Below are 16,115 nucleotides of genomic sequence, written 5' to 3'. Positions count from 1 at the left end.
TCGGGCAGGAGCATACCTTTATAATCCTCATCCGCAGCCACCCCTGCCTTCCCCATATCTCATCAGTTATTCTTTGAACCTCCCTCCTTCATTCCTTCTGGCCTTGTCACTCATTCTTTTCAAGGCCTTCCTTCTACATGCTAGTCGGGGCCTTTCTTCATAGCACAGATATTTCCTTAACCAAACTTAAGGTAACGCCAACTCTTTAATGTCATATTTATCCTACAGCTGTTGCAGGCTCTAATGGTTCCACCTTTTGAACCTATGGCTCCACATTCCTTGCTCCATCTTTCCATGAAAGCATCATTCCTGGTGCTTCTGCCAGCAGGGTAGCAGAGCAGTGTGCGTTAGGTGCTGACCCTCCAGATGTAGTTTTCTATACAGATGAGGTTGATTTGCATCCTCACCCTACATTTCTGACTAAAGTAGTCTTGCACTTTCACCTTAATCAGCCTACCTACTTACTGAGCTTTTTTCTGAAGCCTCGTGAAGATGAGGAGGGCTCCATGCATGGGATGTCCAAAGGGCGTTGGCTTGTTACTTGGACAAGACGAAACAGTTTAGGCTGTTTCCTCAGCTGTTGATTTCTCTGTCTGCCAGACTGAAGGGTCGCCCTGTCTGGGTAGAGACTATCTTTCTGGATCTCGTCCTGCACCCTATTGTGCTCTGCCATTGCTGAGGTCCCTCTGCCTGGGGGAGTTTCAGTGCATTCTACAAGAGCTCAAGCAGCGTGAGCTGCGTTCCTGGGTCAGGTGCACATGAGTGATATTCACAGAGCTGCAGCCTGGTCATTGGTGCCTCCTTTCACTAGACACGAAGCTGTTTCCCAAGCACTGAGAGATGGTGCTGGGTTTGGATGAGTGGTGTTGCAGTCCTTGCTCAGACAGACTCCAAAACCCTCATCCTTGCCAAAGTGCTTGTGAGTCACCTGATGTGGAATGGGGATGTGCGATCACTTGAAGAAGAAAAAATGGCTACTTACCTGTTCTGTGACTGTTGTCATTTGAGATGTGTTGCACATGTCCATCCCACAACCCACCTCCTTCCCCTCTACACTGGAGTCAAACTCACTGATTTCCAGTAAGAAAGAAAGGAGGGAGGCTCAGGATGGGTCTCCCTTTATGCCGTCACCTGGTAACACGAGCCTGGGGCGTGTGCCAGGGCTGCCCCAAGGAGTTCTGCAAGGGGAAAAAGGTCTCTGGTTTTGGTGCCCTGGGTGTGCATCCATCTGAGATACAGCACAGGTAACTAACACGTAACCACCGTGGACATCACAGTATTATAACAAACGCAGGCCCACCTAGGACTGCCCAGAGCCGCTGTGCTAACTGCTGTTATGGTGACACATCTGAGTTATCACATCGAGACTAGAAACATTCCCCTCTATTGCACTGTGATGTTTTTATCTTTAGGAAGCAGCCTGGTACGTCACAGACGAGTGCATCCAGGTCCTTGGAGGAATGGGATACATGCAGGTAAACGAGCTTGGTTCCATCCACCAAGAACAGAACCACGTGCATCATTTTCAAGGCAGTATTCAGAAGCTTGGAGTGCTCTGCCAAGGCAGCTGTGTGCACTCCCCTTGCTGGGATCACTTGAGTCTATTACGGTCTTTGTTTGCACAGGAAACTGGTGTCGAAAGAGTCTTGAGGGACCTGAGGATTTTCCGCATTTTTGAGGGCACCAATGATATCCTTCGCTTGTTTGTGGCACTGACGGGCGTTGAGGTAAGGGGCTTTCTGAGGGCAAATACCTCCCCTTAAAGGCCTTGGCATTTTCCAGCCCAGAGCGAGCATGCAGGGCCATGTTGCAGCTGGCACTGCACAGCTGGGAGAGGGGGCCAGGAATCTGCCCTGGGACTAGGAGCAGAGTCCCTGCACTGTGCTAGTGCCTCCACCAGCAACAGCCTCTCCAAGGTGTGGGGAGGAAGCCAGGGTGGGAAGAGGGCAGCGCTGTGCCTCTGCCCCACACTGGCCAGCTGGGCTGGCTGGATGCAGGGGGGAGCACAAAGGCTGGTGGAGCTGCCTCTGCAGAGAATGTTCCCTGGGAGCCCCAGGGGGAAGGGATTCTAGTGGAGTCAGCTATGAACCTTGCAACTGCAGCACAGCCTCCTCGCACCCACCCGCAGCGCAGAGCGTTAGCCACTGCTGCGGAAAGCCCTCTCCGAAATCGCATGGGAGGATAAAGTATAGGCTGTAGAGATGGGCCTGAATCAAATGTGCTCAGATCCGAACAGTCCCAGCACTGGGGGTTGAATCTAAACCCAGATCCAGATCCACATTTCATGGCTAGAAGGAGCTGTATGAAATTGGCTGAACCAAACCCTGTGTCTGAACACCCGGAGCTGTGACAGGAAGGGCGGGGCAGGTGGGGGGATGTTTTGGAATTTGGAGCCTGATCTGAATTTTGTGGCAAAGGTCCATTGCTGATGGTATGGGCCAAATTCTGCACTCTTTATTCAGCCCCGTTGGCTTAAATAATAACAAATGTACCCAGCTCTTGTGCTGCTCCCATGTGAAGGCGTAAATAATACTTCCTTATTCACTTTCTCCACACCATTTGTGATTTTATAGCTCTCTCCATATCCCCCCTTGTCTCTTTTCCAAGATGGACAGTCCCAGTCTTTTCAATCTCTCCTCATAGCTGTTCTATAACCATAATCATTTTTGTTGCCCTTCTGTACTTTCCCCAATTCTAATTTATCTTTTTTGAGATGGAGCAACCAGAACTGCATGCAGTATTCAAGGTGTGGGCATACCATGGATTTTTATAGTGGCATTATGGAATTTTCTGTCTTCTTATCTATCCCTTTCCTAATAGTTCCTGAAATTCTGGTAGCATTTTTGACTGCCGCTGCACATTGAGCAAATGTTTTCATAGAACTATCCACAATGACTCCAACATATTTATTGAGTGGTAACAGCTCATATAGACCCCATCATTTTGTATGCGTACTTGGGATTATGTTTTCCAGTGTGTATTACTTTGCACTTATAAGCATTTAATTTCATCTGCCATTTTGTTGCCCAGTCACACAGTTTTGTGAGATCCCTCTGTAACTCTTCACTATCTGCTTTGGACTTAACTATCTTGAGTAATTTAGTATCAAATGAAAACTTTGCCACTTCACCGTTCACTCCCTTTTCCAGATCATTTATGAATATGTCTAACAGCTCTAGTCCCAGTACAAATCCCTGGGGGAACCCCGCTATTTACCTCTCTCCCCTGTGAAAACTGACCCTTTATTCCTACCCTGTGTTTCCTATCTTTTAACCCGTTACTGATCCATGAGAGGACTTTCCCTCGTATTCCATGACTGCTTACTTTCTGAAAGCCCAAGTGTACTCTATCTACTGGATCATCTTTGTCCACATACTTGTCGACACCCTCAAAGAATCTAAGAAGTTGGTGAGGCATGATTTCCCTTTCCAAAAGCTGTGTTTCCTCTTTGCCAAAATATTGTGTTTATCCATGTGTCTGATCATTCTGTTCTTTACTATAGTTTCAACCAATTTGACTGGTACTGAAGTTAGGCTTACCAGCCTGTAATTGCCACGATTGCCTCTAGAGCCTTTTTAAAATAAACTGTGTTATATTAGCTATCTTCCAGTCATCCGGTACAAAGTCTGATTTAAATTACAGATTACATACCACAGTTAGTAGTTCTGCAGTTTTGTATTTGACTTTCTGTAGAACTCTTGGGTGAATACCACTTGCTCCTGGTGACTTATTACTGTTTAATGTATCAGTTTGTTTCAAAATCTCCTCGGTTGACACCTCAATAGGGGACAGTTCCTCAGATTTGTCACCTATCTTAGACACGTCCCCGTCTCAATTTTTAATGCTATAGACTTTGTTCTCTTCTTCAGTTAATGGAGCCCTTGTTGTGAGTGCAGTATATACAAATACTTAGGTGGATGGACAGAAATCTGTGTACTGTGTAATGTTGTAATCCAAGCAAGCTGTTTCACTGAGCTGAGGCCCTGAAATATAGTTTAGTTGCAGAAAATAAAGTTGTAGATTTTCATATTTTGCTATTGCAGTGGTTCTCAAACTTTTGTACTTTCACACACAAGCCTCTGAGTGCGACCTCCCTTGTAAATTAAAAACGCTTTTTTATATATTTAACACCATTATAAATGCTGGAGGCAAAGTGGGGTTTGGGGTGGAGGCTGACAGCTTCTCCCCCCCACTCCCCGTAATAACCTCATGCCCCACTGAGGGGTCCCGACCTGCAGTTTGAGAACCCCTGTGCTACTGTATAGTTAACCCAGAGATGCCCGGTACAACTCTGAACCTGCTGTAGCAATCCCTTGTGTCTCATCTTGAACATGTCCTTTTGTAGGTGTACCCTTAAGATTGTGAGTAATTAAATTCCTTTAATCATTTTTAAAACATTTTCAGTATGCTGGGATCCAGTTAAAGAATCTGCGAACAACTATCATGAATCCATCAGGGAAAACTGAGACCATCCTAAAAGATATCGGGATGAGAGCAAAGCGGTAAGCAGCATAGAGAACCTCTCACCATTTGCCTTTCAGTTCTAGTGGTGTAAAATAACACGCTGCTTCCGCTGGCGGGGCGCTGGAATAATGTATGTGTATGGTGGGAGTGCAGAGAGCCATTGAACCAAACTGTAAACCCTGCAAACTGTAGACCTTGTCTATGATGAACACCACTTCAAGCCGGGGCTGCAGTAGCACCCCCAGCATCCTTAGTTCCAGCGCCTCTGTCCTGCGAGCATGCAGTGAAACCAGAAGTGATGCTTGCGATGCGAGAGCAGAGGCTTGATAGTAAGCCAGTCCTCCAGCACAGCACCAGGGGCCTCCTTTCAGACCAGCTGTAAAACCAAATTCCTGAGCATTTGTGGTCATAGGGATCCTATAGCTAGGGTGCCCAGGTGCCTGGTTTTCGACTGGAAAGTCCAGTGGAAAAGGGGGCCTGACAGTGTCTGGTCAGATCTACTGACTGGACACCCAAAGTCCAGTTACTGCGAGTGGGGGAGGCGAGGGGGCATTGGTTCATCATCCGCTCCAGCCCCTACTCAGCCGGGACTACCTTCATCAGGCAGCTGCATCTCCCAGCCCCGGCTCTGCAGGCAAGTCCCTCCTGATCCGGGTGGTGGGGGTGGGTGGGAGGGAGAAAGCAAGCAATGGGTGGGAGGAGTAAGAGGAGTGGACAGAGGCGGGGCCTCAGGGGAAGAGGTGGAGCAAGGGTGGGGCTTTGGGAGGAATGGGCAGGGAAGGGGTGGGGCCTCAGGGGGGATGGGGCAGGGGAGGTTCCAGCACTGCTGCTGAAGTGTCAGTTTTTTAAATATTACCAAGTTGGCAACCCGCCTGTGATTGGTTCCTCCTGGGGTGCCGCTTGGAACTGGATACCACTGAACCCGCCTGTCCCAGCCTGGGTTCCCCTTTACTCTGTGCTGCTGTGACAGGCTCTCAAGCCCCCTTCCAGCACACACACAGGTAGAGACACACCCTGCTGCAGCTATATTCACACACATGCTGAGATCAGCTCTTTATGGGAGAGCTCAGCTAAGGAACTGCTCAGCACACAAGTGCACACTCCCTCTGGGGTGTAAACCCCAAATTGTATTGTCTTCCGCTGCACAGAGAACTATACAGCATAAGCTCATTGAAATTTGCCCCCTCCCTCAATGGGGAGGAAGATATGCACAATGTTTTGCCCCCCAGTTATGAATTCCACAGACTGGTTTTAGAGACAAAAAAACAAGTTATTAACTACAAAAGATAGATTTTAAGTGATTATAAGTGATAGCAAACAGATCAAAGCAGATTACCTAGTAAATAAACAAAACTGCAAACTGAGCTTAACACACTAGATGGGGAAGATATAAATTAGCAAATTCTCACCGTGAGTGATAAACAGGCTGGAATTCTTAAGGCACAAGTTGCCTTGGCTTTGCCAGGTTTTCATACACAGGCTAAAAATCCTTCTAGCCTGGGACCATCACTTCCCACAGTTCAGTCCTTGCCCCTTAGGTGTTTCCAGGTGTGTTGTTGCAGGGAGAGTGAGGTACCCTCATGATGTCATTGTCATCCTTTTATATCTTCTTCCCACTTGCTGGAAAGCTCTTTTGCTGTGACTTGGATCAGACAGTTCCCATTGTGTAGTGCTATTGCTGAGCGGTTTCTGTTGTACACATTTTCTGGGGTAATCCTTGTGCTTGTGTGCATTTCCTCTATAAGCCATTAATATTGTTTGGCCTTTTTATTGTTGTACCTGAAAGGCTGCTTGTGGGTGTTTTCAACCTCACAACATGTTTCAGTAACACATACATACTCAAATTTCATAACTTCAAATACGACGATAGCACATACAATCCAATGAGAGATTAATGTCTAGCAGATCAAGACTTTTAGAATGATACCTCACAAGACATACTTTGTACAAAACATATCCTAATTACATGACAGTGGTGAATATTGGGGTGTTAGGGTGTTACACCTGCCTATAGCCCTTTTTGCAAGAGTTGAGGTCAGGGACAACATAGCCTTCCCAAAAGCCCCGCCCCCTGCCCCTCTATGGCCCCGCCCTTGGCCAAGCGGGAAACCAGAGCTCTGCCAGTGAGTTGTGGACCCTTCACCTGCCCAGGGTGGGAGGGCCCGAGAGCTGTTCCTAGCCCGTGTCCTCACCCCAAGGGCAGGTGGAGGTTCTGTGGCTCCCCCACAGCTGCCCGGGCTCCAGCTGCCAGCCTGGCCCCCCCAATTCCGGCGCCCCCGGTTGGGTGTTAGACCAGGTGGTCTGGCCAAGTGTCCATTTAAGTGTTCGCACTTTGCTACCTCAGTGGGACTTTGCAAGGTCAGACCTAATGTCCTGTGTCCAGAATGGCATGCATGGCGCATCGCATGCATCATGTCATAAAGGTGGGGGAAACTGTTCATGTAGAAAGGCTGACCTTGGTATGGGCACTTCCTGGAGATCATACACTGCCGGGTTTAGCTGCAGTTGTTTGAACTCAAACTCTTATGGTAGGAGTGAACCTTAGAGATGAGTTGTTGAAATGATACTGGGCCAAATTCACCCCTGCTTTACCTCCAGCTCCAGGGAATGTCTACACTAGGAACATGGCAGCATCGATAAAGACACTTACTACAGTGACAGAAGGGGCTCTTTCCTCACTGTAGTAAATCCACCTCCCCGAGAGGCGGTAACCAGGTCGATGGAAGAATTCTTCCTTTCACCTATCGCTGTCTGCACCAGGCGTAGGTTGGCTTAGCTACACCACATAGGGTGTGAATTTTTCACTGCCCATAGCGACGGAGTTAAGCGAACCTAACTTCATAGTGCAGAGTAGTCCCCAGTGACTGCCGTGCAGGTGCTCCGGGATGAGCTGCTGAGTTGTGTTTTAAACCCTTTGTCTTTTCATTTTTTTGCTCATCTCTTTTCTCCCTTTGCAGTAAAGTTGGGATTCCCACTGGCTTGTCTCTGGAGGGAATCGTTCACCCAGGCCTGGACAACAGTGCGCACCTGGTAAGGGAATTCTTTCTGAAAGATTTATTTCTCAGAGCCCGACCCTGCAGCTGTTGGAGTTGTTGGTAAAACTGCTGTCATCTCCAGTGCTGCAGGGCCTGACTCTTACATAGTCTGTTGTTTTATGAGCTCTGAATTCTCTTGTATGTTTCTTGCATTTTTAGCCTTAAAGCAAATAATTTTCATGACAGTCTGCTCACCAGTGATGATGATTTTGTGATTCACGGCATTCATCTAGCATCTGCTTTAGACGAAGTTCATGCAAGGAATGTTTCTCTAGTCTACAGTTAGGAATGAACCTGAAAGCCTGTGTTTTGAATGAAGTCTTTGCTAAACGTGAACTTTCCGATACAGACTGAAACATCATTTTCACTTTTAAAATACCATTGCCCACCTGTCATTTCACTCTTTCGGATTTGTCAGTCTGATTTGTCAGATTTGTTGTCTCTGGCACAATAATGATAATTTGCCTTTTTAGTAGCATTTGGCATCAGCGGATCTCTAAGCACATTACATCACTCACAGTGCTACAGAGGCACACACATGGCTGGAGATGCACACACAAATGGACACACATAAATGTGGACATGGATACACACACACACTCTCTCTCTCTCTCTCTCTCTGTTTCCTTGTAGGGGCTGTACTTTCTCCTGGGGGTTTTGCTTTACTTCATTCTTGTTGTTTTCCCTTCATCTAAGATAAAAGAAATTGTAGGCAAAGCGTACATGGAGACTCACAAGACAAAGCTGCCAGTATAGGAGGCAAGCGTCCCCATGTACTGCTGGGGGTGCTGGAACAATGTGTACAATGGGGGAGCTGAGAGCCATTGAACCAAACTGCAAACCCTCTATATAATCGAATCCACTTCAAGCCAGGGGGTGCGGTAGCACCCCTAGTTCCAGCACCTATGCATACTGCCCTGCCAAAGTGACTGAGTCATGCCTTACGGGGCGAGATGACCATTCTGTCTCCATGGCTCATTCTTTTACAGGCCTCGCTGCTGAGCATCTCCCCAAGGGCCCAGTTGTGATGGTGGTTTCTGGTCTTCAGAGGACCCCAAACCCTCAGCAGCTTGGCTGGGACCTTGGCGTCCCGTGTCACTGGGTTCCTGAGCGCCAGCTCCCCAGCCGCAGTCTGATTTCTGAGTTTCAGTGACACCCAGAGAGCCAGTCCCCAGCGCCCGCCTGGGTGTTTTGTGTTGCTCAGGCAGCAGAAAGCACATGGCCTGCTCCAAGGGGCAGCTGGGGGATCCCCTGGCCAAAAGAATCCTTGGGTGTTGTACAGCAGCCGTAGCTGCCCTCATACCGCGTGCTCCCAGCCCTCATGGTATGTGCCTGTGCTCAGCAATCCCCAGCTGGTAGAGCGGCCCCCGGAGGCCAGTCCTGCCAGTGGAAGTTGCGGCAGCTTTGAGGCTGCTCAAAGTCGTGCTGAGGGCTGAACCAGCTCCAGGCTTGGGGCTGGAAAGTGGCTTAGTGCCAATTCACCTCCAGGTCCGAGCACAGTGCAACTGGCCCCCAGGATCGTGCCCTGTGCCCTGTGCTGGACGCGCTTTCCCCCAGCGCTGCTCCCTGACCCCCAGAGGGCTCAGCAGGCTCTGTGGTTGCTGAAAGGTTACAGCTGTCTTGGAAAGGAAATGAACTGCTCCTCTGTGTCCATGTAAAGGTGACGAAGGCCATTGACCTGTTTGGTGAAGCTGTTGAGAGCCTCCTGCTGAAGTATGGCGAGAAGGTGATAGGTGGGTGCCTCTGCGGCTGCTGTCAGCCCGCTTCTAACCAGCCATCAGATGATGTTAAAGGACATTCCCACCATTTGGCCTGTTGTAAAACCTGTCACCTGGGTGCTGAGCCAGGGCAGGGTGTGCTCCGGGAGCAGTGCTTCAGTCACCTTCTGCAACACTCTCTTCTCTCCCCTTCATCCTCTCCCCATTTCCCCTCTGAATTCCTTCCCGTGACACACCCCTTGCTCTGCCCACCGCACCTCTCTCTGAATACAGACCTAGGTGGTGCGCATCTATCCCTTGGGGATTGAGATGGGTCTCCTCACTGCGGCATGCCGGGGTGAAAGCTCCCCCCGTGCCAGCCTGGAGCGTCGCTGGGCTGCAGGACTGCGGTGCAGCTGGGGTGTCCGAGTAGCCCTGTGTGCCTGCTCTGCATCCAAAATCCACCACAAAGCTCTGCAGGCCAGGGTCCGTGTCCTGCTCTGTGTGTAGCACCAGCATCATGCAGCCCTGATGCTGATGGCCTCCCGGGGCTCCTGAACAGCAGTACACTATTCATACCCTTCCCTCAGCATGCACATGACATTTCATTAGCACCCGGGGGAGCCGGGATCCCACAGGGGCACCAGAAGTGATTGGCCGGTGGGTCTGTCCGTTTGTTTCATTCTTTGGGGGCCGGGGCCGCACAGCAGTGTGCTGTTGAGCATTTGGTTCAGGAGAACGCTCCAATCAGCCAAGTGAGCTCCCCATGCCAGGCTCCGGCAGCATCACGCCCCCTCCCCGGGAGTCCAGTCGGTGGGTGGGTCCTTGTAGCAGTTTCTGGCCTGCCAGTGTATCTGTGTGGTGAGAGCCGGTTCGCTGGTTTCCGTGCAAGTTCTGCTGAGCTGCTGTTAGTTTTCACTAGCGTAACACGCGTGTGCGCACACGCCCCCTCTCACCAAAGTCTCTTCTCCCAGACGAACAGTTTCATCTGAAACGCGTGGCCGACGCTGCCATTGACATCTATGCCATGGCTGTGGTGATCTCCAGGTACGTGTGGCTAGCAGAGGAGAGCGAGTGCTTGGGAATGCCGTTCCTGGCCTGGGCTGCCCACCGCTTGGCTTAGGATGACCCTCTCCGGCTGCGGGAGGAGCTTGTGGGCACTTGCTTGTCCCTGCCCCAATAGATTGTCTGCCCCAGGAGCCAGTGCAGAGAGCGTGGCGGCAGGAGAGCTGCCTGACCCATCGAATGTACTCATCCCTGTAGCACCTGGGAAGCCAAATAAAACTGAGTGAGACCCCGTGTCCCTCGAAGGCCAGGAATGTGCCTTTGCTCTCCCAGTCGGGCGTCTCTAATACAGGGTTGGATCCCAGCCGCTGGTGCTGGGGTGAGCATGGCGGAGTGAGTGGGACATGCCACGCCTGCACGCAGGGCTCATTTTCCACAGAGGGGCCCAGGGAAGCAGGGGAGTCCATCCTGTCCTCTGGAACCCGGTCGCTTTGGGATGATGCTCTATGGCTGGGCTTGTTCCGTGTTACTGCTCAAACCCATTCTGACAAGTGCATTTTCTGTGCTCACCAAGTCCTGTCCCTGTGGCCCTTCCCTCGTGGCCACTGTCTTGTCTCAGCAGGGCCAGCCGCTCTCTGTCTCTGGGACAACCCACCGCTGAGCACGAGAAGCTCTTGTGTCAAACGTGGAGCCACGAGGTAGGCTACGGGTGGCTGAAGGGCCGGGTTTGGTTCACTCGCTGTGGCAGGCGTATGGGCTTGTCAACACGCAAGCCCTGCTGTGAGCTTGCTTCCAGTCCCTGCAAGAGAACCCTGCATTGCCAGTGTGCGTGCTCTGGGCCCCACACAAGCCCTGGGCACGCCCTGGGCCCCCTGCATGAGAGCCCCACATGTCCCCCCACGTGCCCTCAGCTCCCCCATGCACACCCTGTATGAGAGCCCCGGGTGGCCCCCTGGGCGCCTCTCCACCTGTTCTCCATGTGCCCTGAGGCCCCCCCCCATATGCCTTGGGTGCCCTGCATGCCCTCCATGCACCCAGCACCCATGTACAATATGCTGCCTCTGCCCCCGGGCTCAGTGCTGGCTACATAAGGGGTATTGATCTGCCGCGCGGTCTGTGCAGGGCCATGGCTATGTGAGGGGTGTTGATCTGCCACACCAGCAGTTGAAGCGGCCAGCAGCAGGTCCGGCTCCTAGGCAGAGGCACGCAGGCAGCTCTGCATGGCTCTCGCCCGCAGGCACCTCCCCTCAGTTCCCATCGGCCTGTTCCTGGCCAATGGGAGTGCGGAGCCGGTGGTCGAGGTATGGGTAACGCGTGGAGCCCTGTGGCCCCCCGGCCTAGGAGCCAGACCTGCTGGCCGCTTCTGGGGTACAGTGCGGTATCAGAACAGGTAGGGACTAGCCTGCCTTAGCCGGGCAGCACTGTCGACCAGACTTTTAACAGCCCGGTCGGCAGTGCTGACTGGAGCCGCCAGGTCCCGTTTCGACCGGATGTTTCAGTAAAAAACAAACACCTGGTCACCCTAATACCGTATGTACTATGGAGGGGAAATACAGCTGTGGTTGCACTGACCTGTGACACTGGCTTCGGTTTCTCTGTCATTATTGTCAGTGTAACAGCTCAAGGTGTGAATTCTGGATCTCTGCCTGTCCAGCTCAGGGACCCTAGCTCCTGTCACAAGCATTGCACTGGCTGGAGGAGGTGACTGATCTCTGGTACCAGAGCATCAAGGGGATTTCTGACCCGGCTGCACAATGATAGTGTCTGCTTGTTGTATGCACATGGAGCCAGTACTGAAAGCTTGGCCCACTGCATGTAAATCACTTCCTAGGTCTGATTGCACAAGCGTTACAGGAAGTGGTTTAATGACAAGAAAGTGACTGTGTGTTTCTTTGTCCAACGCAGGCATTTGAGCGAGTGAGAGAGAATCTCCGAGCAGTGAAATCTTCTACATGGAATCAATCCTTTGCTAACATGAAGCTAATATCTAATGCTGTTGTACAGAACCAAGGGATCCTAGCCACGCACCCTCTGGGCTTCTGAACAGAAATGATGCTTTGGTTGACAATGAGCAACAGCTACAAATCCTATTATACAGAAAAATATTACATTACACACCGTTTGCGTCTGTCTAGCCCTGCCTGTGAGAAAAGCCAATACTGTGTCACAGCGGCCCTGCTAATGCATGCGGGCTGCAGCAAGGGGCCATGCGTCTGTCCCGCTCTCTGAGAACCCTGAGCACGTGGACATAAAGGCCCCCCCACTGCGGGTTGTTGGGGCAGTCTGCATACATACCAGCTCCCCCTGCTCCTCCGTCCTGGTCAAGGAGATTAATTTGGGCCACATGGGTTCCAGCTGAGAGCAGGTTTTAACTGCCTCTTGCCTGCCCCCTTCTAGCCTGCTCTGGGGGTCCCATTGGGGCCTTTGCTGGGGGAGAGAGATGGTCACCCCAAGGTGCACTGAGCCATGGCTGCTAGCTCCCCCCATTGTGTCCATGGTTCTCTGGGGGAAGAGGAGAGGATCCTGGCTACGTCCGTGCACACAGACTCCTGGCCATCTCCCGCTCTCCTGCCTCGTCCCTCACCGAGTCCTGCTGTAGGGTGAGCCTGGGGCTGTCCTGACCTTTGGCCGAGGGTTTTACTGACCCTGGCGCAGGGGCCTGTGAGCTTCTCACTGTCTTTACACGCCACGTGAGGTGAGCTCTGGTTTGGTGGGCTGGGATCTGGCTAAGGGGCTGACTCAGCCCCACATCTCTGAGTCCAGGCAGGTGCCTTCTCCAGCCAGGGCTGCATGCAGCGTAGGATTGCAGGGGCATGCTGGCTTTGGGGGCCAGTCTCTGTGGCTTCTCTTGGGGAGACGCTGCCAGCTGCTTGCAGCTCATGCAGAGATTAGATTCTGCCTGCTTATGGGCTGACGTCAAGGGGAGAGTCCAGGCAAGCAGCCCTCGTCCCTGTGAACTCAGGGACTGCCTTGGCAGGGCTAGCTTAGGTCACTTGCGGTGGATGTGGGCCCCGGGGCTGCCAGGGGAGCTGGAAACAAAGGGGCTGGTATTCTGGGAGCCCACGTTCTCCAGTGTCTGGTGGCACATCCCTGCAGCCGTCAGCCTGCAGGCCCTGGGGGCGCAGCCCAGTGACTCTGTGAGGCACACATCACTTGGGGCACGTGCACTGGGGTTTGCTCACAGAGGGCTGCGTGGTATCAGCTGTGGTAAGGTTGTTGAGCCCTGCTAAGAGGCTGCTGCATTTCCATGATGGCTGGGACAAGCTCCGCTTCTGATGCGTGTTGAGGGCTTGGTCCTCTCTGGCTGACGTGAGCTGTGCGCCCAGCCCCAGGTGCCAGGAGCAGCTGGGGCCCCGGTGACCGAATTCAGCAGAGCTGATTTAGGTCAGATACTAATTAAAATACGTCATGAATACGACCATTAGAGAGACAGGGTGGGTGAGGTGTGTCTTTTATCTTCATTAGCTCTGTATGGCTCGAAAGCTTGCCTCTCTCTCCAACAGACGTTGGTCCAATAAAAGATATTACCTCCCCCATATCCTGGGAGTGACCTGGTTACACCACCAGTGCGTATCACCCTGACGGTGTGAAGCTGGAAAGGGAGGTGCTGAAAGCAGGCAGCCCTTGGGGGCAGCTAAGCAAACTGACACTCCAGATCCAGTGAACCAAGAACACAAACCTGTTTCCTAATCAGGTCCCAGTGTCCCACGCTTCGAGCTCTGAGCTCCGTGGGATGTTTCCCATTTGGACATTCATCCGCCTTTGTCTCCTCCACATTAGGCAAACAAATGCGTAGGATTCAGCAGATTTACATGCGTGCTCAGCCAGGGCTGCAGTCGCCCCTGCTCCCTAAAGGAGCCCATCAAATCCGGATCCCTGGCATGCAGCACATCCCTTTGTTTCCTGTGCAGCTGAGCTGTTTGAATGCTGTGTGATTCAGAGGCTGGTGCAGCGTGAGTTATAGCTTCCCAGGCAAAGTCCTACATAAAGTGCTTGCTGGAAATGAGGCAGGCCCAGGTGCTGCTGCTAATGACACATTTTGCGGCGGGGCTGCTAAACAAAAAGGGTTTTTGTGGAATGCCACAAATTATTCATCCTGGAGCAAAATCCTTGTCCTTGTGCAGTCAGCACCCCAGAGGCTGGAGCATGCAGGGCTGGCTCCAGGCACCAGCTAAGGAAGCAGGTGCTTGGGGGCGGCAGAAAAGCTGAAGCCGGCCACGGGAGCATGCGTGGCCCAGCTACGACTCACTTGGAAAGCAGCTGCTGTTCTAGCAGAGTGGAGCAGAACTCCGCTTTAACAAAGAGCAGCTGGTCCTGCAGCGAGGGCAATGCACTCCCACAATCAGGGTGTCTCCCCTACTCCCCATTGTGTCGCCTGTAGATTTCTTTGCCACACGGGGGGAAGTGCTGGGGGTTGCGTGCCCATGGAAAGGCATCCCAGAAGCCATGCCCCATACCATGGGAAGCAGCACAGGATACATGGGGGGAACAAATCAGTCCCATGATCCTGCCCTCGGGCCAGATTTTAGAAGGGCAGAGCCCCCAGGACAGCAACCAAGAGCAATGTCTGTGGAACAGACTCAGCACCTCTGAACGATCAGCCCCAGCTCATGCGTTGAGCGGGATGGGCACCTCAGGATGAGAGCCACACGGGGCAGACCGGATGTGGCCAGCTCAGAAGGAGTGAGCCTAGCACTCGGTCTCTCCCCAACGCATACACACCTGGGTGCTGGGGAGCAGCCCAGGAAAGAAGTTGTGGGAAGCTGCTCTCGGGGCTTGTAGGTGCAAGGTGGACACTGGCCGGGGGGGCTCAGCCACTGAGAGGCCAGGCTGAAATATCAATACTGACCTAGAGGAGGCCCCGTAGCACGAGTGAACTGCAGCAATCTGGAGCAGCAACTTCACTGTCACTCTGGCCCCAGGGCTGCGAACTGCTGCCTCCCGGAGCGGTCAGTGGCGACCCTGGGGGTATGTGACTGAATAGAGGCAGGAAGGGAATAAAGGGAGGGTGGCAGCCCCCAGGAGCCATCACAAGCAACTCTGACTGACGGGATCCCGACGGGGCAGCACCTGCTGTCTGGACACAGGATGTGGAGGAAACGGCACCAGTGTACGGCAGTGCTGGGGCAGGCTCCAGCATGTCAGGGTCGTGGTCAGACTGAGCCGGTGCTGGTCTCCGGGACAGCATCTCCTTGGTGCAGGCCGTGGCTGACACAGAGAGCAACAAGCCCACGGAGCAGAGTGTTGAACAGCCCAGATGAGAACAGAGACGCCCCGCGCTGAGCACACAGCACAGCATTCATGAACTGCAAGCAGAGGGCATCCAAAGGCAGGAGCGCCATTGCACACGACTGACTGATCCCAGGCATGCCTGGCCCTCGGCCACTGCTCCCAGGTATGTTCACGTTCGTGTCATGGTCACAAACCGGCGCAGCACATCCCAGCGTGCAGGCAAATGGCAGCTAGAGCAGTGCCGGGCAGCACTAACGAGTGCAGCGGGCTGTAGCCGGCTGCCTGGTTGGAGAAGTCAGCAGACCGGCTCTTAAGCAGGAGCAGGTCAGGAGCTGCTCACAGTGTTTGCTGCATCTGGAAGAGGTTCTGTGCTTGCCTGTCCCCAGCCCTGCCTCAGACCAGGTAACCCAGTCCTGGCACTTCCCTGATTTCTGCCTTCAGCTCCGACCTTGGGTTCTGGCCTCTGACTTGACTCCTGCTCTAGCCATGCCTGGTCATGGAGAAGGCTGCTGCTGAAGCTTCTGGCTCTCCCGGTGCTAAGCTCTGGCAGGCACGTGTGTGTTTAGACAAGGCTCCTAATCCCAGGGGCCCAGAGCAAAGCAGGCTCCCCGGCGCGGAGGTGCTGTTACCATGGCTGGGAGCACACGAGGCCAATGCTGCTAAGTGAGATGCCACAGTCCAG

General features: G+C 52.7%; 1 protein-coding gene across 3 annotated transcripts in view; it reads left to right on the top strand.

Annotated features, from left to right (window-relative positions):
• The window catches only part of ACADVL (acyl-CoA dehydrogenase very long chain), a 41,272-nt gene extending 27,418 nt beyond the window's left edge, over positions 1–13,854 (top strand). For 2 of the 3 annotated variants that reach the window (XM_034782335.1, XM_034782337.1), the window contains 8 exons: positions 1,413–1,475; positions 1,626–1,727; positions 4,405–4,502; positions 7,422–7,494; positions 9,160–9,232; positions 10,171–10,243; positions 10,824–10,899; positions 12,107–13,852. In XM_034782335.1, the coding sequence (XP_034638226.1) occupies positions 1,413–1,475; positions 1,626–1,727; positions 4,405–4,502; positions 7,422–7,494; positions 9,160–9,232; positions 10,171–10,243; positions 10,824–10,899; positions 12,107–12,244 (696 nt within the window). In that variant the 3' untranslated portion in view covers positions 12,245–13,852. Of the gene's footprint in view, positions 1–1,412; positions 1,476–1,625; positions 1,728–4,404; positions 4,503–7,421; positions 7,495–9,159; positions 9,233–10,170; positions 10,244–10,823; positions 10,900–12,106 lie in introns of all 3 variants that reach the window. The other variant, XM_034782336.1, reaches the window with a different exon arrangement.
• Positions 13,855–16,115: the final 2,261 nt, after the last annotated feature.

Source organism: Trachemys scripta, chromosome 9, assembly GCF_013100865.1.
Source record: "Trachemys scripta elegans isolate TJP31775 chromosome 9, CAS_Tse_1.0, whole genome shotgun sequence".
NCBI classification, from domain to species: Eukaryota; Metazoa; Chordata; order Testudines; family Emydidae; genus Trachemys; species Trachemys scripta.
This window is presented reverse-complemented; position numbering and strand designations above follow the sequence as displayed.